Source organism: Anolis carolinensis, chromosome 1 (genome assembly GCF_035594765.1).
Source record: "Anolis carolinensis isolate JA03-04 chromosome 1, rAnoCar3.1.pri, whole genome shotgun sequence".
In the NCBI taxonomy this organism is placed as follows: domain Eukaryota; kingdom Metazoa; phylum Chordata; class Lepidosauria; order Squamata; family Dactyloidae; genus Anolis; species Anolis carolinensis.
In genome coordinates this window covers 27,223,529-27,247,346 of record NC_085841.1, presented here as the reverse complement: position 1 = coordinate 27,247,346, position 23,818 = coordinate 27,223,529, and the positions used below count along the sequence as shown (strand labels likewise).

The following is a 23,818-nucleotide window of genomic DNA, read 5'->3' as shown; positions in this document are numbered from 1 at the left end:
GTCCAGGTTGGTTTATAATCGGAGATGCGGTTCATCAAATAGTCTGGATCCAAGTCATTTAGAGCTTTAAGATTTGCTCTGTAAAATGAGTATAAGTGTGACCTACTTCTGGAATCTGGAGTGCTGGATTAAAATGAATCTGGAATGCTGGACTGAAACGCTAGGTCAGCAATGAGCATTATTTCATGCTGTGAAATAATTATTTCATGCTGCAGCATTTTTGGAGATAAAATAAGCAGCACTGAATACATGAAAATGTGATTGGTAACTTCAAGGATGACAGGAAAAGACAATAAATGCTTTTTCTTTTCCTTCCCTACCATCATCACAGATGGAGAGGTTCAGCAGAAAATTTTAGGCTGCAAGTTAAAGGCCGTTGCAGCATGTGATACCACGGATGAAGCAAAAGGAGTAAGAAATGCTTGCTGCGAAAATGGAGACATGTGCAATGAGAGTTTATAAACAGAGCTGAGAGAAACCTGACGAAACTCTACATACTAATGCAAGCATATGCTTTTCCTTTGTTGGTAATGCCTCCTTTCTTTGATTTAATTTTATTACATGAATTAATTGTTTCCTTAAATGAATAAAGGAAAGTTCTTGAATTCTACAATTACAAGCGATTATAAATCATATACATGATCTTGGAATAAAATACATAACAGTATATTACGGATTGATGATGATAAATGGAAGCTCTTACGTGTGCCCGTGACCCAGAGTCACCCGCAAAACAATAACGTGCCACTCAGGTTTGAAGAGCAAAAATACAGGAACTTTACTAATTCCAAGAGATCAAAGAATAGTAGTACAGTAGAGCCCTGCTTATCTGAGCCCTGCTTAACCGAGCGTCTGTATTATCTGAGGCAAATGTCCTCCGTGCCTTGCTCTCCCTCTCGCACTCACTCACCCCGCCGGAACCCAGCCGGTTAAGTGAGTGAGGGACAGAGGGCGGGCGAGTGAAGGAGGGCGGCAAAGGTCCTCTCTTGCTCGCTAGCTTGCTCACTCCTACGCCAGGCTGGGCCCTAGTGATGCTGGACCCAGCGTGATGAAGGAGCTGAGGGATGGAGAGCGGGCAAGTGAAGGAAGGCGGCAAAGGCCCTCCCTCACTCACTTGCTCCTTCTCCAGGCTGGGCCCCAGGGCCTCCCTAAACAGGGTGCTGGGCAGAGGAAAGAGTGCCTCTTCCCTTCGCCCAGCGCCCGGTGGCCGTTTGGGGAGGCCCCGGTGCGTGTTGCTAGGCAGCAAGCACACACCGGGGCTTCTCTAAACCGGGCCTCCCTATTATCAGGGCAGTTTGGTTATCCAAAATTGGACCTGCCCCTTTATCTCGGATGACCGGAACTCTATTGTATTTACAATGGTCCTTCTGATGGCTTACAGAACTCCACAGTCACAAACAGTCCTTTTTCAGTCCACAAATCTGCTTCAGAGAAGAATACAGTCCGGGTTTTTCACTCCCTCAGCAGCAAACAGGCCTCAAAATAGCAAGGCCTCTCTAAGTACACTGCTCTCTTCACTCAGTCAGCACTGGAAAAAAAAAACTTGTCCAAACTGGTTCTGCAGAAGCATAACAGAAACAGTATCAAATCAATCCCCAGGTCGTTGCAGGCTCAGCCAATCAGCTTCATGCACTTCATTTTCCAATTAACACACACAGCACAGTGCCTTTGCAAACCATAACACACTAGGCATGGGAAAATCTGTTTGGCTTTCTCTCAGTGCTGAACATGAACATATGTGAAATTCTTATTCTTCAAAAAGAAACAAATTTTATTCTTCCAAACTTATTAAATTCAGCATCAACATTCCTGTATTTCTGGCCTATTGTGTAACCATATCACAAAAATAGGAGCTTCTTAATAAAAAAGAAGTAAAAACCCTACTATATGTTGAACATCCCTTATCTAGAATCCTAAAATCCATAGTACTCTAAAATTTAAAATTGTCTACATGGGCGGTTGAAATAGTGACACTTTTGCTCTCTGATGATTTAATGTAAACAAACTTTGTGTAATGTACAACAATATTAACAATATTATGTATAAATTACTTTCAGGCTATGCATGTAAGGTTTATATGAAACATAAATGAATACTGTTTAGACTTGAGTCTTGTCTCAAAGACATGCTACATATATACAAATGCAGTTATCCCAAAACCTGGGGGGTAAACACAAAATCCAAAACACCTCTAGTCCCATGCATTTTGGAGAAAAGATACTCAGCCTGAACCACACTAATATGGTTGAATACAGAGATTTAAAAACCAACACTTAACTCTTAGGGGGTCAGCATTAAAAAAAATCCCTGGTCGCCTCGCAGCTCCAGGGATTCCTGACTGAAACTGATTATCTAAATCTGTCACAGTCTGGCTTCAGGCCTGCTCATGGCACGGAGACAGCTTTGATTGCATTGGTGGATGACCTCTGCAGAGAACTTGACAGGCGGAGTGTGCCCCTGCTGGTTCCCCTGGACATCTCAGTGACTTTTGATACCATTAACCATGGTATCCTCCTGGGATGGTGCTCCAGAATGGGGTTACCAGTGCATGCACTACCATCTTTAGGTTCTCCATATCTAGGAAGGGGAACCTGTTGTATCAGTCGAAGCTGATAGTAAACAGTCTGCACTGTCGCATCTACCTGGGCTGACATTTGAAGAGATGGATCCGGGAGCACTCCCAAGCTATGATGAACACAATCTTTCAAGGGGAGTGTAACCCCATCCAGAATTGACTGACACACCTCCATCACCAGATTAAGACTCTTGATGGCAACCACCTCTGTTTTATCTGGATTCAGTTTTAATTTCTTTCTCGTCATCCAGCCCATTACCTCCTCCAGGCATTCATTCAGAGGAGACATGCTATCCTTAGCTGAGGCTGTTTTTGGAGGCATGGAGTCATCAGCATACTGATAACACCCCACTCCATGCCTACAGAGTATCTCTCCCAGTGGTTTTATGTAAATATCAAAATGCATTGGGGATAGAATGACACCTTGTGTGATGCTCCTTTTTTGAGGAACAGCTATCCCCAAGCACCACCATCTGGAACCTGCCTGAGAAGTAGCACCGGAACCACTGTGTGTTTAGAGCTTGTCCTTGGATTGATACCTGAGCTATCATCCTTCAATAATTTATTTCTATATTGTAAGAAATCACTCCAGGGATACATAATGTGCTGACTTGAAACTTGTGATATACCTTTTCATATAAACTATATATTTATTTACAAATTATATTGGGTTGGGGAACATACACGATTGCAAATTATGTTGGACTACATTTCTTAATCTTGACCATGCTGGCTATTGCTGATGGGAGCACAGTCCAGCAATACCCCAAACATTCCTCACAGTTGAAATAAATTACTTTTTAATTTTAATTTTCTAAACATTACACACTATTTACTATTTCTGTGTTGTCCTGAAAATAACCTCATGAGGCAGATTAAAGTTACTAAATATTAACTTACAACATACACATTTATTAGTTGTCCAATTGCAGATTTCCCCCTGCCCCCCAGTAGCATTGTTAGTCTCCAACAATATGCTTATTTTTCAAAAAGGATTCAAAACTTCTAAACTGGCTTTTTATGTTTATTTCATCTTATTTCATGAATTTATAAATGCTTTTATTTCTGTTATAATTTTATTAAGCAGTCATTCATATTATTTGGGTACAACAGGACTCAGGCATAGGGTCTTTTCCGCTTTGGATCCTGAACGATGTAGAGAACAACACATCTTTCTGATCTCTTCCACTCAAATCTTAAAAAGAGAAAAAAGAGAATCATGCTGCCATCATCTTTGGAATAACTTTAGTTATTACACAAGCTCCTTAAAAACAACAAGAGTTTACCTGAATGCTAAGCATTTGTAAAGTGTAACGTAATACCACTCCCTCCTACTGAGAATAACAGCTACAGCAGAAAAAAGTAATACAAGTTTAAGGAAATTATCATTGTTTGTTTTCTATAAACTATACAGAAAATTGCCAAAATACATGGAAGCATTCACCTATATCTATATTATATTGCCATGACTAATGATGAGCATATTGTATGGGACCTGGATGGACATGAACATATGGCTAGATTCAAAGGTAGTTATTACAAACAATACTTCAGTTGCTAATTCAGCATCACTAACTGAGGGGTGTGCAGAAATCCATTTGACAATTTGGGATTTGGGGCCAGCAGGACCAACGCCTTAACCAGAGGTGATCACAAGTAGCCAGATCTTTCGGCTAATGGAACAGAGGCCTGGTGGCGGGGTATAAATAAAGATATTATTATTATTATTATTATTATTATTATTATTATTATTATTATTATTATTATTAGAGTTGAAATTTTTCTCTTTGTGTGTTTCTCACGTTTCTTTCTCAGCCAATCAGAGGCCTGGTGACTGTACCCATTCTCCTCCCTTCTTGGGGCATGTGCTGGTTGGGACTTCAATTTCCAGAACACCCTCTTGTGGGTTTTTTAATGTTACGTTATGGTAAAAAGTTTAAAAAATTTCCCAAAAATTAGTGGATTAGTGAAATCTTCTAAAATTTGGCAGGCCTGCAGTCATAAATCTAGCCTAGAAGTGAGGCAAGTGTCATCCTGATAGGCCTACAAATAACAGAGAAATTATACTCTACATTTTCCCCATTGGTGTCAATGGACTGAACTTTATCAGAATGAAAACGGTACAGTTTTTGGGTGTTGTGCACACCTCTATTAGGTAACCTCTATCAATCTCAAAACATAACACATTCCCTTTAGCAATTTGTTGTATGAAATAAGCATCCCTCAATGAGGGAAAGAGGGAGGAATATAAAACAAAGTAAATAGGTGCTGGGGAATTTGTGATCATGAGTATGGCATAGAGCCAGAATGGATAATGTCAGAAAGCATATAAAATCCTTGGAACTTCCACTGCAGGTTGGCACCATTTGCCAAACTAATAAACAGATCCAGCAGCAGATGTGCTGTCAAAATCTGGCAACTGACAAATTTTGGGGAAAATGAAGAAAAAAATCCACTTGTACTTTCCTAAAGTATGTTTTCATACCAAAACAATGTGCTCCTGTTTTATTTTCCATGAACAGAAAAAATGATGCACCCCATTTTAAGAGATTTTATATTGGGGGGGATATATCTTAAAATCAAAGAAAAGCAGTAATTTCTTGTCGTTCACTTCTTTCTTTGTTTGACATAGCTTCCTCATCCAAAATAATGGTAAGACCTGACCTGACTCCAGTCGACAAAACTTTATGTCATTGTAAAAAAAAAAAAACAACCCAACATTATTCTTTGTTTTTTTATATTGTGCGATAATAAGGACATTTACAAAAATTATCAACTAAGGAAGGACTATGGTACTTACTTTGTCTGTGCTGGGATGAGAAGGCTGTCTCCACTCATTAGAGTCAGAGTTTTACTGCCAACAGTAACAACAGATGTGCCTTCCTGAAATAGTAAAATACAGGCAGGCTTATAATTCCTCCTGGACTGTCACTTACAATAGAAAAAAGTGTAATCATAAAATGCAATGAAATCATAATAAACTACTCAACTAAGATAACCCCAGTCTTCAGAAGTCTAGTGAATTTATGAAGACCATTTTGTAAGATTTGCCTCCAGTATCAGAGGTAGAGTGCACCTGTCTGTCAGATACTAGGTAAAGATAGAGGTTTTCCCCTGACATTAAGTCTAGTTGTGTCTGACTCTGGGGGTTGGTGCTCATCTCCATTTCTAGGCTGAAGAGCCGGCATTGTCCGTAGACTCCTCTAAAGTCATGTGGCCGCCATGACTGTCTGGAGCACCATCAGGGCCGTAGCCTGGGGGGGATGTTAAAAGTAAAAAAAAAAAATTGAAATGTGTCAGGTTAAAAAAAAACCCTGGTTTACTTATAAATTGGTTAACCAGTTAAAATTCATGAATAAATCAGGTTTTGGGGGGTGGGGGGTTGAACCCTTTTGGGGGGGTTAGAACCCTTAACCCTCCCTCTCCGCCCCCCGGCTACAGCCCTGAGCGCCGTTACCTTCCCGTCGGAGTGGTATCTATTGATCTACCTACATTTGCATGTTTTTGAACTGCTAGGTTGGTAGAAGCTGGGGCTAATAGCGAGAGCTGACCCCACTCCCCAGATTCGAACCACCGATCTTTCGGTCAGCAAGTTCAGAAGCTCAGTGGTTTAACCCGCTGCACCATCGGGGGCTCCAGTTACTGTCAGTTACTGAGGAACATCAAATGCTGGCTTTCACTCATAGATACCTTCTAACTATCACAATTTAGCAAGGACAGTTCTAAACATTCCTGTGCTCTCCCATTTATTCAGCTGCTTTTAAAATGTCTCAGTTTCTCTCTTGCTTTCCACTTTATCTTTGTCCTTAGCTTATTTTGATGGATTGCAGTTATTTCTCATCCTAAAGGATTGATTTTTGCAGTGCAAGAATAGTGCTGAGGACCTAACCCCCAGGCCCTGAAGACACCAGATCACTTCTGATCCTGGATGCTATGTAAGCAGGGTCTAGTCCTGGTTTGGACTTGGATGGATTAATATCAGGTGCTGTAGCCTATATTTCAGAGAAAGGAATTAGCAAACTGCCTCTGAGTATTTCTTGCCTAAGAAAGTCTTGTGAAATTAGTAGGGTTTTCAGAAGTCAACAGTTACTCGAAGGCACCAAGAGAGAGAGAAAGAGAGAATAGTACAAAAACCATACCATAATTTAAAGACAAATAAAAAGGAGTTTTTGTAGGAGAAACAATAATCTGGAAATGCCATTTCACACTCATACGGCTGTTAATGAAACTGGTGTTTTCTCTTATACCCATTTGCTATCTCTAAGTAGGGACACTTAAGAGACGAATCAATATCTGAACTAGTTTCCTTTATTGAACTCATGGTTTTGTGAATATTTTCAGATTTGATCTGGATACAACACTGTGACTAGTTAGTGAGAAGCAGAACAAACATTGCATACCATCTGCCATAGCCATACATCTGCATCCTTTCCTTCCTCTTTACTTATTCCTTGTCCAAAAATTATAGCCTGGGAAATAAACCAAGGACATGTAATTAATTTTTATTCTTGTGATATTTAGTATATTTTATTGTGGGAAATAATTTTCTGTAATGTAATATTACATACACTGGAAGAGATTTCATCTAAGAATGTAAAAAACAAAAACAAACCAAAACCACAATAACATTTGGAGACAGAATGGACAACACTGAGCCAGATGGAGGATCAAATATAAGAGAAAGGGGAAGGAGATCTAAAGATGTAGCACATAAGATTGCCGAATTCATGCTGAACATTCCTTAAGAGAAACTATTTCTGTTTTTTCCAACCTAAACTTTCCTTATGCCATTAGTTGGATGCTATGGGACTGTATAACATGAAATGCCTGGGAAGTAAATTATTTTTCATATCCATTCACTGGACTGGCCATGTTGTTCAAATGCCCAGTCACCATCTCCCAAAGCAGTTACTTTACTATCAGTTCAGGAATGGAAAACAGAATGTCAGTGGACAGCAAAAGAGATTTTAAAATGAGCTTAAAGCTAACTTTAAAAAATGTGATATAAACATTGATATCTGTAGAGCTCTTGCCGTTGTAAGCGAAGGTCGGCTGTTACCAATGGTTCTATGGATTTTGAAGAAGCACAAATAGACCGTGAAAGGGAGAATGGTGCCAAGAGGAAGGCACAACAAATAGACCCTTGTTGTGGCCATCTTCAATTTGGAAATCTATGTTCTCATTGTGACAGATCATTCATGCAGATCCAGAATAGGTCTCCACAGTCACTTACAAAGCCACCACCAAGACTCTACCCTTGGAAGACAATCATACTTGGCTATGAGTGATCACCAAGATCACTGATGATGTTGATGATGACTGCCCAAAGTTCATTCCCACAGGTACAACTCTGTGATGGGTTAAGATGCAATGATTTGGGGTGGGGAAAAAGGAGAGAAATGTCTCGATTTTAATATTACAGTAGAGTTTCATTTATCCAACATAAACAGGCCAGCAGAACGTTGGATAAGCAAAAATGTTGGATAAATAGGAGGGATTAAGGAAAAGCCTATTAAACGTCAAATTACATTATGATTTTACAAATTAAGCACCAAAAACACCATGTTACAACAAGTCGACAGAAAAGGCAGTCCAAAGCATGGTAATGTTATGTAGTAATTACTGTATTTATGATTTTAGCACCAAAACATTGCAATGTATTGAAAACATTGACTTAAAAATTGGCTACTAACAAATTGACTACAAATATAGAATTACATAAAATGAACATACAGCAGCAACATTGTCGGAAATTAAATCCATAAAAAGTTAAATCCTTGCTGCCTAGAGAAACAGCTGTGGATTAGGATGGGAGACAAATTTCATTGGATAATCCAGAACGTTGGATAAGCAAATGTTGGATAAGTGAGACTCTACTGTATTTCTAAGAAGAGGAACTTATGGAGCTTTCTGCAAAATAATTTGGCAAAACTATGACTTTAGTGTCTGGGGGTACCATTTGATGTCCCTCCACCTCTGAGAACAAAATGTCTTGGGTTGTTTGTGTCCTATTTCTGAAGATGAGTCCGTGTTCCCTTTCAGGTAATCAGCTCTGAGTGCTATGTGATTTTTTTTTTTACCTCAGTTTCAAAGATGTCTTCAAAAAGCCTTAAGGACTGCTTCTGAACTATGTCTTTTTGATGATCATTCAGCCAGTCTTGCAAAGAAAAGGGCTCCATAACCCTGGTGTTGTTCAGTGGGAAAGGAGTTTCTTTTAGAAGTTCATCTACAAACAGAGAATATGGGTGTGCAGAGATATATTAATTGATTCATATGCTAGTATTGGCATTTGCTTTTCAGAAAGCAAATCAAAAAGCCAAGCTTGATATTATTGGTATTGAATGATACATTAGAAAATTAAAACATTTGCTATTATAATTCAAAAGAATTAAAATGACACATGCTACGCAACGTCGCTGCTCTGAATAGGGATGCATTATTAGAATATCTTTGCATGTGAATATTAGGACTTTATCACACCTTCCTGTTGCCTCATGGCAATATTATGATTGAAACTTTCACATCTTGCTGCACTTGTGTTATGCTGCCTCTTAGCTGATGCAAATTCCTATGATCCACACAGCCTCACTTCCTACCTGTGGTTAAAAAATGTGATACTATGCAGTCAGGCATTTTGTGGTTTCTTGCAAGACTTTCTTTTGCTTTACAATGTCAGGACTGTTGTGGTAGGAAATTATTGTACAAGGAAGAATGCTGGAGCAACAACAATATTAAATTCATTAATGATTTTTGTTCTTGTCAATGAAAAGATGCAATCCAATTATGAGGGCAAAGCAACTAAAGGGCAGCCATAATGTCAGGAAGTAAGCTCTATCAGAAGGTGCTCTTATCCTGCTATAATTGTGCTTTATTGGCCTCATGTGATAAAGTCTTAAAATGAGGGGAAATTGGATTGTAGTCAATACTTGGGAATAATTTGTACTTCTTCCAAGTGTTTATGGCTTCCATCTATAGCTGCTCTCTGGTCTGATGGTCCATCTATCAGCTTTTCTTTTTGCATGATCTGCTTTCATTCCAAACAGAAGGCAATCCATCCAAGACATTCAGCAGCCAAAACAGCAGGCTAGCTGTGCGTAGTCATGGCTACAGAGATGGGAACAAACTCTACAGGTATGGGAATAAGATCTCCATAGTTTAGTTGTGTGCCAGATTCACTGGGGACTGACCAACCACACAGTTTTCAATAGGAGACGTTTGTTAATTTGGAACACAAAAGGGAATAAAGTGTTAGCATGAGAGGGTGGTGAGTGATCATTATTAATCTGCTAACTTCTCAACTTGGCTTGTGGATATTATGGCTAGTATGAAATTTTCAGCAGTTCAGAGGCTACCTGATATCTCCTGCTATCTATTCCTTGAGACTCTAAAATCTTATTTTCATACAAATATAAGCAGGATTAAATTAACATGCTAAATACCAAGGTCATTAACTCCCCATCAGGTATTAGATAATGTGGTGATTTTATTGTCCACAGTGGAGCAAAAACAGCTGTTGCACTTCTACAGTGAATACACTATATTCCATGAATATCTAAAAAGCGCTGCCAAGTAAAATTCTTTTCAGGTGGTTTCAGGTTTGACCCTGTGAAATTAAGTTCAGGCTTTAGTTAAGCATGAAGATAAATATCACCTTTTCTACCCCACAGTGTTATTCCTGAAAAGTCATATGATGCTTTTACATCATGCCTTTGGGGTGCTTTTTAAGTGATGAAGGCAGAAAAATGCATAACATCTCAGTGGTATTGATTAAGTACATTAGTTAATCAAGTTAATCAAGTCCCTACCAGTAGTGCACTTAAACTAGTGCCCGGGCTGTGGCGCAGGCGGGAGAGCAAGCCAGCTGCAATTAACTGCAATGAATCACTCTGACCAGGAGGTCATGAGTTCAAGGCCCGCTCGGAGCCTATGTTTGTTTGTCTTTGTCCTATGTTAAAAGGCATTGAATGTTTGCCTATATGTGTAATGTGATCCGCCCTGGGTCCCCTTTGGGGTGTGAAGGGCGGAATATAAATGCTGTAAATAAATAAATAAATACTGGTTATTGTATATTTGTTCACCCTGCTTTAAAACCTTTTCTGCATTGTGGTGCAGTGAAATAGAGATTGTAAATTGGTTTCTCTGGGAAGAACTAATTCAAGTTTTCTCCTTTTCCATTTTCTAGTATTCATAGTTTTACAGTCAGGGAATATAGGGTCTTCCAGACATTCCTGGATGTCAGCTCACACCAGCCCTATATGATTGTTTATGTAAAAGTATCCATGAGGCCTGCAATTCCCACCATGATAGCCAGTGATGAGGGGTAGGAGCTGCAGTCCAACAAAACTTGGTTGGCCACCAACTTCTCCCCAACCCATATTGTTTGACTCTCATTCCATATCTGTATAGTATGCTAGGAAACAAGATAATGCCAACCCAAGATCACCAGAATAGGAGTGCGATATGGCCATCAAGGGAACACACCATATCACACTTGGGGCTTTTGGCCCCTTGTTACTCTTTAGGGATGTGGCATGTTGAGTGCCATCACATGACGCTGGTTTTGCCCTGCCCCATTCATGCCTGAAGTAGTGAGAAAACATCACAAAAAACTTTCTTTCCAAGGACGGGAAGGTAAGTGACTTTTGGGTAGCTCCATTGGAGCTACCTGCATTTTTGGTGCCTTTCACCCATGTGATGAGGGAAAGGACAATGTGGCAATGCATGTTGCTGCCCTTTCTCCCGTCTGATGGAGGCAGGGACAGGCCCGATGCCCCCATGTGATGGGGGAAGAGGGAGGGTATGCAGGGCAAAATGGAACAAAATGGTAGGGGAGAGGTTAATGTGATGAAGTCTCTTTACTGGGGTGAGTAGAAAACAAATAAAGTTTTATTGACAGACCTCTGGGGATTTGCAGAAGATAATTACTACCACCGCTTCAGTTTTCCACGAGGAATTTTTTTTTATTTCAATAATTTTGTAGTGAGGAATCCATTTTGGGGTTGTTAAAAATCACAAGTCAGAAATCCTTTACTATCTGCCTCAAACCACCAGTGCAAACCGAGGTATCTTCTCCTCATTACTGATCTAATCTCACCATGCTCAATGAAGGAAATCCACAACTGCAGCTTTCCAATGAGGTGGCTGGTTGTCTATCTTCTTTTAGATAGCCACTAACAAGTAATAATTTCCAGCTGCTCACTGAAGGGAAGGATATTAGAGGCAAAGCTGAAGTATTTTGGCCACATCATGAGGAGACAGGAAAGCTTGGAAAAGATCACTATGCTGGGGAAAATGGAAGGAAAAAGGAAGAGAGGCCGACCAAGGACGAGATGGATGGACGGTATCCTTGAAGTAACTGGGTTGACCTTGAAGGAACTGGGGGCGGTGACGGCCAACAGGGAGCTCTGGCGTGGACTGGTCCATGAGGTCACGAAGAGTCGGAAGCGACTAAACGACTGAGCAGCAGCAGCAGCAACAAGTAACAGTACATCACCCATCTAGAAAAAAAACATTTTTATTTGCTGAGCTGGCTACCTTGAAGAGTAGAGTACAACAAAGAAAAAGAGAGAGGAAATCCCTCTGGGCTAATGATGACTGTATGCAACTGGAATTTAGCAAGAGCAGTGAAATCATTTTTATTGCAAATGTTTGGACCTCATGGGACTCAGAAGTATCACTGATTGTGCCTTGGGAAAACAGAGGATTTCCATTTTCCTGACAAGTTCTTCTTAAAAATTATGACTCATCCTCTTTCTGTCTCTAATTTTGGCACACACTTAGTGCTGGCACAAAGAGAAAAGGTGTCATAATTTCTCATGCAATTTTAATTTCATTTAGAGCAGTGTTAAAAATGAAACAGTGATGAGAGTTCAAGTAATGTAATTTTAATTAAAGTCTTTTTTTAAAAAAAAATCATTAATGCTTGTTGAATCATTGTCTTTGCTTTATATTACCTGGGTTTGGTTTTCCAGTTTGATATTGCTTTGAGCTGAAAAATCTGAAATAAGAAACATTCAGCATATCTAGTATCCATCCTTCCCACTACTGCCAGATTTTATGAAACTCACAGAATTATGATGCAGACTCTTTGACAGATGGCAATTAGAGATATCTGAATCACTGCATATGACACTAGCAACATGTTGTAAAGGATTCCTCCTGTCCAGAAATCAAGCCAGCCACCCATGGACACTTCTAATACACAGGCAGTCCCCAATTGAGAGTTGCAATCTAACAAAATCTGAATAGCTTCACATTGTGTAGACCTGTTTACAATATCCATATTTCCTTGTCTCTAGATCATACTCTTGAATATAAAGATATGCACCACGCTATTTGACCATCTCTGGTGCTCTGAAAGGAAACATCATGATGCTACATCCATCATTTTGAATGACCACAAATATAGTCAACCCACCACATTTGCGGGTTTAATTAAAATATTATAAGAATCTCTAGGTCTTCCAGTACAATTCTATACTCAGTTTCCAATGAAGTTGACCAGAGAGTCATGCTGGAGAACCTAAAAGTCTTAGAGAGGTGTTCCTTCTTGTAATATAGAGAATGAGAGAGATTTATATAATATCAACAGATGAGAAACACAATTTTAAAATGGCAATTTTCAGTCTCTGGCATTTCTCTGTGCTCCTGATCCCAGTGAATGTGGAGGGCTGACAGTATTGTCATTTCAGCCATGCTTCCCTTTACAGCGCTTTATAATAATAATAATAATAATAATAATAATAATAATAATAATAATAATAACAACTTTATTTTTATACCCCGCCCCATCTCCCCGAAGGGACTCGGGGCGGCTTACATGGGGCCAGGCCCGATAAAACAAACAAATAACAGTAACAAAGCAATAAAACAATTATCCCAGTAAAAAACATCAACATCAATAAAAACAATCATTAAAATCAACAAGCAGGATACAGTGTTAAAAACAGGAGACTAATTCGTAGATCCCAGGCGAAATGCAGAGTGTTACGAAATGAGAAAAGGAAATCTCAAGTTGAATGGACAATAAAGTGCGGTATAAAATGGCAAGACAACAATGGGACTATTAAGGAATGGACAGATAGATCAATCCAGCAACAACTAAACATCGAAGGCCTTTTGGAACAGCCAGGTTTTTAAGCTCTTCTGGAAGGAGAGGAGGGTAGGGGCCTGCCTGATCTCTCTAGGAAGAGAGTTCCAAAGCCGGGGGGCCACGACGGAGAAGGCCCTCTCTCTCATCCCCACCAACCGCGACTGTGAGGGTGGTGGGAGCGAGAGAAGGGCCTCCCCCGACGAGCAAAGAGAATGTGTGGGTTCATAGAGGGAGATGCGGTCTCTAAGGTAGGTGGGTCCCAAACCGTTTAGGGCTTTATAGGTGATAACCTGCACCTTGAATTGGGCCCGGAAAGTAAATGGCAGCCAGTGGAGCTCCTTAAACAGAGGCGTTGAACGCGCCCTGTAATTCACTCCGGTTAGAAGCCTGGCTGCCGAACGCTGTACTAGTTGTAATTTCCGAGCCGTCTTCAAAGGCAGCCCCACGTAGAGCGCATTTATGTCTGACAGGGGATATGGTCAGATCTTTTGGCTGTTATGTGTACCCCCCCCCCCCAAGAATAATTTAAAATATGTTTCTAAATGTTTGATTAGCATAAGGGAATGGGTGGATTGGCAGAATTTTTTTTCTAACCATAAATGTTGAGAGCATGTTGGGTGTTTGGAAGGCAGGCCATTATGGGTTCTATGGGTTCCCCAAGGCCCCATACTATTCAAGGATCACTCCATTTCTAGTTCTACTCTAGGTAAGAGACTACAGCCATAGTTCGGCATTAAACATATCTCGCTCCCTCCCCCCCCTCTCTCCACACACACACACACACACCTCCTTTCTATGAGTTCACATCATATGTGACCAAGATTTTTAAAAGACTTACTCCTGCATTATTGGGCTAAGTTGAGTACCAAGGTCATCACAGTAAAACCATCTTTCAAAAAGGACATCAGTCGATTCTCCAACATAGTATCTGACAAAGGAAGAAAACTTCTTTGTTAAACATATTTCATATAAAATGTAGATTTAACTTCTCTTATCCAGAAATCTGAAATATTCTAAAATTTTGGATAAAAAATGTGTGTGTGTGAATACAATAGTTATAAACAAAATATAGGAATTTATTTCCCTAGGTTGGGGTATAAATTAAATATATACTGAACAGCTACTCTGTTAAAGCAACTACAATAAACTACACTCAATGAGGTAATGAAAGCCAACTAAATATGAAATGGATTTGCATATATGTGTTTTGCATGCAAGCAAAACTACACATACATATGCCTTATGATACATTATGTCTTCACTCTAGAAACAATCCAGGTGGCTCTAGAAGAGACTGAAGCTCACTGCGCAGGTCAGAAAATACCATAAGTACGACTTTCACAGAGACCACGAAGAATAAATTGTGTTCAGAAAGTGTGTGTGGAACTTTTCTTGAAACTGAACATATTAGATTGTTTTCTATAATAGAACCAAAGATAGACACATCTGAATCTGCATATATATTTTTAATAATTGGCTCCAAGACCAAAATCTTCCCATTCATGATGACTATGAAGGTTGCCATGATCCTATCCTGATCCCACCTTTTGTGTGTGCCGTTAATCTGCCTGTCAATTTATGGCAAATGTATGCATTTCATAGGGGTTTTTTAGATAAGGAATACTCGGAGATGGCTTTACCAATTCCTTTCTCTAAAATACATACAACAGCTGGCCTTCATTGGTGATCTCTCATGCAAGTATTAGCCATGGCTGATCCTGCTTAGCTTTCAAGATCAGTTAAAATCTGGTCCCTTTAAAATATTACCCGGAAAACATGTGGTTTAATCTGATTGGTTAGAGTTGGATGGGAAATTTACTAGAAAATAACAAAGATCACCGGGGGCCCTTCTACACTGCCATATAAAATTCAGATCATCTGCTTTGAACTGGATTATATGGCAGCGTAGATTCGTATAATCCAGTTCAAAGCAGATATTGTGGATCTTCTGCTTTGATAATCTAGATTATATGGCAGTGTAGAAGGGGCCATTACCAATTACAGTAGACAATAACAGAAATTTTTGCACAGGAAAAATGAAAACTTTGCACAAAACAAATCCTGAAACTTTCTCATTAGTCCAGGATTCTTGTCATCAGTTTCCTGACAGTCGAAAAATATATTCCCAGTGCTTTTAAAAAATGTTCTTTCTATTCTTAGGCCTAAAATGAGCAACTGTTTATACTCTTATAATGTAGTCCCTTCTATGGAAACAGTTTCTTCCACTGAATTGAATTATACAAATAAAATGCACAGGTCTAAAATACACAAAGATCTGTGTTTGTATGCATGCAAACACAGATCTCTGTATGGAAGTGTTACCATTTCCTGCCACACATCAATTTTATGTCTACATCACATTTATTTCTTAAACAATTTGTTTATCACTTCCCAGTCCAATCATTCTCAAAGCAGTTTATAATAAGAAGACGAGATATACGGGCAAATGATGTTTTCACCTGAGTCCATCAGTTTCCATATTTGATCGTTTCCTCTCAATAACCAACCCCACAGTGTTTGCATATCTTTGCGGAGAATGTGGTATCCTGGCTGGTAAGAGGAATATCTGCCAGGAAGAAAAGGTAGAATGGAGAGGAAAGAAAAATGAAACAGTTTGGAAAACAACTGATGAAGTTTCATTCCCTCCCTTTCCCCCTCTTTTCAATAATCCCTTGTTTTCAGTGGCTTTGTCTCAGCTGCTGCCAACACATGTGTATTTCTTGGCAACTGAGCTCTCATTAGTGCTACCAACAAAGTAGACACTGTCAACAGCAGCTTTCTCCAGCCTGCTAATGAAACCCTTCCAGATTCAGTAGACATATTGCATATGAATATATCCATGTTCCATAACAGTTCAAAAGCCTAACTTCAGCTAGATACAATCACTAGAAAAACCAAGCATGCTATCTGTGTACTGTGGAGCACATTGGAAACTAGTACAAGATAAGGGAGCCAGCATAGTTCATCTAAAGATCACCATAAGCCAGTAATACAATGTAACAGGATTTTTGTTCCTGGGTTATAAATGTCATTTCCTGATTGGGTCTATCATTAAAACATAGACAAAGTTTATTAAACTGCACAAACTTTGTTTTTGCGATACATCCTGCAGCATATTTTGCTATAGTTTTTCAATGAATATCTCATAGAGTCTCAACCAAATCAATATAGTTTGTGGCAGTCACAAAAACAAAGTTTCTGGAATACAACAACTACTTTCAAAGTAAATACCACACAATTAAATGGGAAATAACAGTTTCAAACCAGGAACAGAAAAGTTTGTTACATAGTGTAATAGTTGAAGGGGATTTTAATGATAATTATATTTCTCCACCATTGCATGTAATGGTTAGATATTAGGTTGGGTGGATGAGCTGATGTGGTCTCTTAATCAACTGTAGCCATAGAAACATTTTGACCTAAATCCAAGGCAGAACCATGAAACCATAGGCAAAAGAACTCTGAATTGATATGAAAATGAGAAACATTAAATCAGGAAACCAATTGCCAGAGCAATATAAGATTATGATCAAGATGTTGCAAACCAACCAGGATAAAGTATATGTTACACACAACCTTGCATGATAATACATCTGTTCATACAACATAACCCCATTCCTCCTTCCGACAATTCCAGAGCAAACTATTGAATGGATGGTGTGGACGTGGGATGTTTTGGTGGGAGACATGAATTATTGTTCCTTTTTGTCACAACTCTGTGGGGTATGGGTCTTGGATCCAGGGTTGGTGACCAGTGTACTATTCGCATTAGTTTTGTATAGAGGACTTGGGAAGCTTTTTACACCTTTTGGTGGCTTAGGCCATGGATGGATTCAACCTAGATGGTATCTCAGGCCACCCCTGCAGCCAGATCTGTGGCCTCATTGAACAATGGCTCTGGATTCAGAGTCATGTGTGGGCCAATCTTTGTAACCAAATAAAGCTGTGGCCTGTTTTCTCCAACTTACGTGTCTGTTTGGGTTTTGGGGTGCATCTCACACCTGGTCATGGAATAAGTTTTGTAGGATGTGCTGCTGAAGTAAAAGAAAGCATGATTGCTGTTGAACTGCCACACATACAGTAGAGTCTCACTTATCCAACGTTCTGGATTATCCAACACATTTTTGTAGTCAATGTTTTCAACGCATTGTGATATTTTGGTGCTAAATTCGTAAATACAGTAATTACTACATAGCATTAATGTGTAATGAACTACTTTTTCTGTCCAATTTGTTGTATAACATGATGTTTTGGTGCTTAATTTGTAAAATCATAACCTATTTTGATGTTTAATAGGCTTTTTCTTAATCCCTCCTTATTATCCAACATGTTCGCTTATCCAATGTTCTGCTGGCCCGTTTATGTTGGATAAGTGAGACTCTACTGTATTTTAAAAATAAGAGTAGTCTCTGGAAAAGTTATATTTCTGGACAGAAGAATGCTATATGTGAACCCAGGGTTTTGTTTGTTTGCTACACATGATATAGCAACTCTGCAGCCAAGCCATATATCAGTGCTAAGAATGTGGTAATTCTCTTCTGGCAATGATAAATTCTGTAGCTTTAGATACAGTTGTTTCCCAACCACCCAGATACCATATCTCTAAATACATATGGATTAAAATCTTTATTTACCTCTCCTTCTTTAATGTGAATATCCTTGTGTTTTCCATTTTCTATTATCTTCAGGCACATATCTCCCTCTAGTTGGTAAAATAACTAGAGTGAAGGCAGAGGAAGAAAAAAGGTAATAAAACATGTATGTGAATATGCCTTGTGTACTTCTTGCCTGCATTGAACATTCTGTTGTTTTTACACAAGCACACCTAGGAGACTATAAGACATGCTCAATTTAATTACTGGAACCATCGTAAGTAAGAAAACTTTACACCATATCTGCATTATTATTATTATTATTATTATTATTATTATTATTATTATTATTATTATTCACAGAAGGAGCCCCCAATGGCACAATGGGCCAAACTGCTGAGCTGCAGAACTTGTTGACCAAAATGTCGGTGGTTTGAATCCGGGCAGCGGGGTGAGCTCTTGCTGTTAGCCCCAGCTTCTGCCAACCTAGTAGTTCGAAAACATGCAAATGTAAGTAGGCCAACCGGTATAGCTCCAGTGGGAAGGTAACAGTGCTCCATGCAGTCATGCTGGCCACATGACCTTGGAGATATCTACGGACAACGCCGGATCTTTGGCTTAGAAACGGAGATGAGCACCAACCCCCAGAGTCGAACAAGGATAGATTTAATGTCTAGACTAGACTTAATATCAGGAGAAAACCTTTACCTTTACTTTTTTATACACAAAATCCATTTGTGAAATGCACCAGAAATGTAACAATATAACAGTGGGAAATTTTGTTAATAACACAATAAACATATTCTAAAAGTCGCCTCAGTGACTGCTATCTCCAAATGATTCACCAGGAGTTTAGAACAGGATGGTTTTTCAGCATGTCTGGCTTAAGAGATTCTATTGCCAGAGGTAAAGGAAAAAATGATGTCACCACCATCTCATTCCAATACAGAAACCAGCTACATTAGCAGTTGGATTTTACTTCAACATTGGCAACAGGGCAGCATCCTCAAGTTGAAAAAAGCAGACTACTTCAGGGTGAAGTTTAAGGTGATGCAAGACAGACCCAATGACACATGCCTTTCTGTCCTCCAGTATATTGCTGCTACTTCCACATCTGCCTTTTGAAGTGGCAACCTCACTTTGCCTAATAATAAGGTTGGCCATGTGTGCCAGATTTGTTCGCACACATGCTAGTCCTACATATATATGTACAGCTAAATCCTGTCCATATTCTGTGCACTGCCCTTGGGCATCCAGTACCGTATCCCCCCCCCCCCCAGGTATCTCCTGAAGACCATACACACTGCATAATTATAGCAGTTTGATGCCACTTTAACTGCCATAGGTCCAGCCTATGAGATCCTTGGGTTTGTTGCAGCACCAAACCTCTCTGACTGAGATGGGTAAATATATCTCACAAATCTACTAATACCAGTATTTCATAGCATTGAGCCATGTCAGTTCACAGGTTGTCAAACTGCTACAATTCTGTAATGTGCTTAGTGTCCTGATGTGCAGCTCTATGGAGGTGATCCACAAAGTGGGGGATGCGGGTGAGGAAACTTCCTTTGTGCATATCATTCTATACATTTAGGACCTAAAGTACCCTCATTCATATAACTCCACTGCAATAATATCGCTATTCTAACCTCCCTCCAAGATTGTGTGTATGTAGTCCTTTTCAGAGTCTCTCTCTTTGACTTCTCCATCTCTTGTACGAGCATTTACCACAGTACTTCAGGTGCAATTTTATGGCAGAAAGAATAAACATCCAGATAAGAATTTCAAAGTCTTTCACATATGTCATAATGCCATTCTTTCCAATAAGTCAGGATCACTGTCTTTGATATACTGCAAATGACAAAAAATAGCTTGCATAAAGCGATGGAAGGAGTATTCAGACTACATTATATATCACTTTGACTGATATGTTTCCATCCTAGAGAGTTAAGGAGCCTCTGGTGGCCTAGCGGATAAAACCTCGTGACTTGAAAGTTGGGTTGCTGACCTGAAGGCTGCCAGGTTCGAATCCAACCCGGGGAGAGAGTGGATGAATTCCCTCTATCAGCTCCAGCTCCATGGGGGGACATGAGAGAAGCCTCCCACAAGGATGGTAAAACATCAAAACATCCGGGCGTCCCCTGGGCAACGTCCTTGCAGACGGCCAATTCTCTCACTCCAGAAGCATCTCCGGTTGCTCCTGACACGAAAAAAACATCCTAGAGAGTTGGGGGATTCATAGTGGGAAGAGGGACTTTCTATTCCAGAGAGCTCTCTGGGAGAAGACAGAGCAAGAACCCTCTCTAAAGAATTGTAGCAGAGAATCTAAAGCCCTACACAAATTATAAATCTTTCCATTAGTGGTATCACTCTATTCAATGTGGATACATATCCTTTTTTTCTTTTCTTTTTTTCCTCCAGGGAGGTCAGGATGACAAAGAGTGATCTTTTATATATTTAGCTTCATATAAAACTGTGAGGTTAGGCTATGAAATACTAACTGGCTCCAACTCACCCACTTTTTTTTCTGTGTCAGGAGCAACTTGAGTCACTTCTGGAGTGAGAGAATTGGCCGTGTGCAAGGACGTTGCCCAGGGGATGCCCGGATGTTTTGATGTTTTTACCATCCTTATGGGAGGCTTCTCTCATGTCCCTGCATGGAGCTGGAGCTGATAGAGGGAGCTCATCCACACTCTCCCTGGGTAGGATTAGAACCTGGCAGCTTTCAGGTCAGCAACTCAATTTAAACCTGGATTTCTCAAACCTTAGGTCAGTGGTTCCCAACCTTTTTTTGACTAGGGACATTAGACCAGGGACCACTCTCCAATATTAATACCAAAAGGGTTACGAATCAGATTTGGTTTGTTATTTGGACGCTGATTCAGAAAATTGCATCGAATAGACGACATCACTTCTAGTTTCTGGTATAGAACATATGCCATCCAGTAGTCACCATCTGCTCACCCACAGAAAACCAGATTTAATCATCTAGAGCTGATGTGGTCTATCCAATGTAATTTTCTGAATCGGCACCCAAAATAACCCCAGGAACAGGCCTAAAAAAGAAGACACCAAGATTTTTATTTATTTATTTATTTTGGCTGGGCTGTGTTATTATCTGCTGTAGTAACGGTGAGGCTGCGAACCATATTTCAGTTCTTGTGGACTACAGTTGGGAACTACTGCCCTAGATGAATATACCAACCAACTACATCCTCCTTTTCTAATTGCTAATAGTTGTTTCCTAATTTAATCAACCTACTACTCTCATACTGGTAATGCCTGTAATACTTTTGTTAAATGTGATCAGAATTAATCCAATTTTGGCATATTTAAGACAAAAGAAATTACATTATACTGTAGTTTATGTGGCCTCTCCAAATGGTGAAATAGGAATGAAGAATGCAATGGAAATTAAGCTGGCTCTTCACAAATTTCTACCCTAATATGTGTTTTACTTATAAAGAATTCATGAGAGATTGACCTGATCACAGGGACATTAATTCAATCTAGGAATTAATTTCTTTTGCAGCTATTTAAATCCTGTTTTGTTTTATATATTTATTACAAATAATCATGTTTCATTTAACTTGCATATATTATAATTGCACAGAACGTTTTAAACTTCAGTTACAAGGAGATGCAGTGCCACCTATTGGATATAAGAAGAGTTGCAGGCTAACTCTTAAAAGTAGTTTGGATAATCTTTTAATTTCTGCAGTTGCGTACACATACTTAATGAAACCTAAGCCTAAACATGAAACTCATTTAGGTTTCATATACAGATAGACTGAAGCTAATTTGATAAAATATTTTAAATAATGTAGTGCAAAAAAAGTTTGTGTACACTGAACTAGCAGAAAGTAAAGGTGCCATTATCTTAACCACTTATTTGGGCAATTTCGGTTTTTGGAGTATTTCAGAATTCTGGACAATATTTTGTTGTTAAATGGGAAATGAGATATCCTAGATCTAGGATATGTATGAAATATATATATATATATCCAGGGCTAGTGATATTGACCATGCAGCAAAGTACAACAGAAGCCACAACCCACAATCAGCACTACTGTTATTGGACCAACTCCAAAGCTTAAAAGATATTATGAAAGCTTTTGAAATTTCACTGCTACTATCTGAAAAAAGACACTTCTAATAGTCTGATGAAGAGAATGCCCTTTTAGTATGTAATGCTTTTTGGGAAGTAAATCAAAGTGAAGAAATTAAGAACTTTTTGTGAGTTACCTCTTCTCCCTCTTCAAGATGATAATCCTTCCTTTGGTTTGGTCCTCCAACAAACATTACATTGAGCTGATGGCGGTGCCTGCGAATAATTTTTAATTTTTTGAAAAAAAATCACTGAAACAATTTGTACATTTTCATTGTTTTCTTCATACACAGATTAACCATTTTTACTCAAGTCTACTGAAGGTGCAATCCTGCTACACTCAAAAAGCATAGAACAGAATTTGCCCTATGCCCAGTTCATAGCCATGACAAGGAACTAGTTTATATATTACAAAGACAAAAAAAAAAAATTCTTGCTTACTGCTGAATGTTTTCATGGCATCGTTGTATGTTTTCTGGGTTGTATGGCCATGTTCCAGAAGTATTCTCTCCTGACGTTTCGCCCACATCTATGGCAGGCATCCTCAGAGGTTGTGAGGTTCACAAACCTCTGAGAGAAATGTCAGGAGAGAATACTTCTGGAACATGGCCATACAGCCCAGAAAACATACAACAACCCTGTGATCCTAGCCATGAAAGCCTTCAACAACTTTACTGTTCAGTTTTTTAATCACCTATAGAAAATATAAGAATGACTTTTTCAAAAAAGCTGATTAAAAAAACTTGATTTTGACAACTGAGACTTTACATTACCAGGCACTTATGAAACATGTATCTCAGCCTTGTAAAACATGTTCCTGGCCAACGAGCAAGGACATTAAACAGACATATATTTTACTATTTCATCAGCACAGAGCTGTACAATACTTAATGCAATATTTGCATAGAAAATTGAATATGGAACCCATGAAATAGTATTTACTTACATAAGCTTATTGCATACTGGAGGCAGAAAAGCAGCTCTGTTTTCTTCTACCCATTTCTTTATATTCACAAGCATCATCTCCATGATTCTTAAAAGCCAAGTGTTTCAGAGAAAGAAACTAGTTCCCTTGGTTAGTATATTGTGCAAACTTACTGAGTCTAGAAAAATGCCAGTTGGCTGTTTATGAGGTTGCAAATTCCACCCTCTGTATATGTGAAATGATTGGTTTATAGCATTGTACTCTTCTGCACAGTGGCCAGATAATATTGCTGTGTTTGATCTTCCAAAGGTTACTTAGTACAAAAAAAAAAAAGATATCTCAGTAAGTTAGACAATGATCAACCTGTGAGGCATCATTCTGACAGAAGCTTGCCCAACAGTAATGAAGGACATCTGGATGCCTGAATGCACCATGCTTATGGGTGTTCAATCCACGTCTTCATTATGAGTAATTTTGCACTCTCTATACCAGTGGTTCTTAACCCATGGGCCCCCAGGTGTTTGGG

General features: G+C 39.2%; 1 protein-coding gene across 2 annotated transcripts; it reads right to left on the bottom strand.

The window, feature by feature from the left end:
• Positions 1-3,586: 3,586 nt before the first annotated feature.
• On the bottom strand, positions 3,587-23,556 carry haao (3-hydroxyanthranilate 3,4-dioxygenase). Of its 2 annotated transcripts, none has more exons than XM_003224041.3 (10): positions 23,314-23,556; positions 22,505-22,583; positions 18,302-18,385; positions 16,127-16,233; positions 14,506-14,595; positions 12,529-12,572; positions 8,656-8,801; positions 6,976-7,044; positions 5,376-5,458; positions 3,587-3,770 (listed from the first exon to the last, which is right to left on the bottom strand). In XM_003224041.3, exons 1-10 carry the CDS (start codon positions 23,394-23,396, stop codon positions 3,692-3,694), a joined length of 864 nt encoding a protein of 287 aa, XP_003224089.1. In that variant the 5' UTR covers positions 23,397-23,556; the 3' UTR covers positions 3,587-3,691. The 2 variants fall into 2 exon arrangements, with proteins under 2 accessions (XP_003224089.1, XP_008113914.1); XM_008115707.2 differs by having other exon boundaries at positions 23,466-23,544.
• Positions 23,557-23,818: the final 262 nt, after the last annotated feature.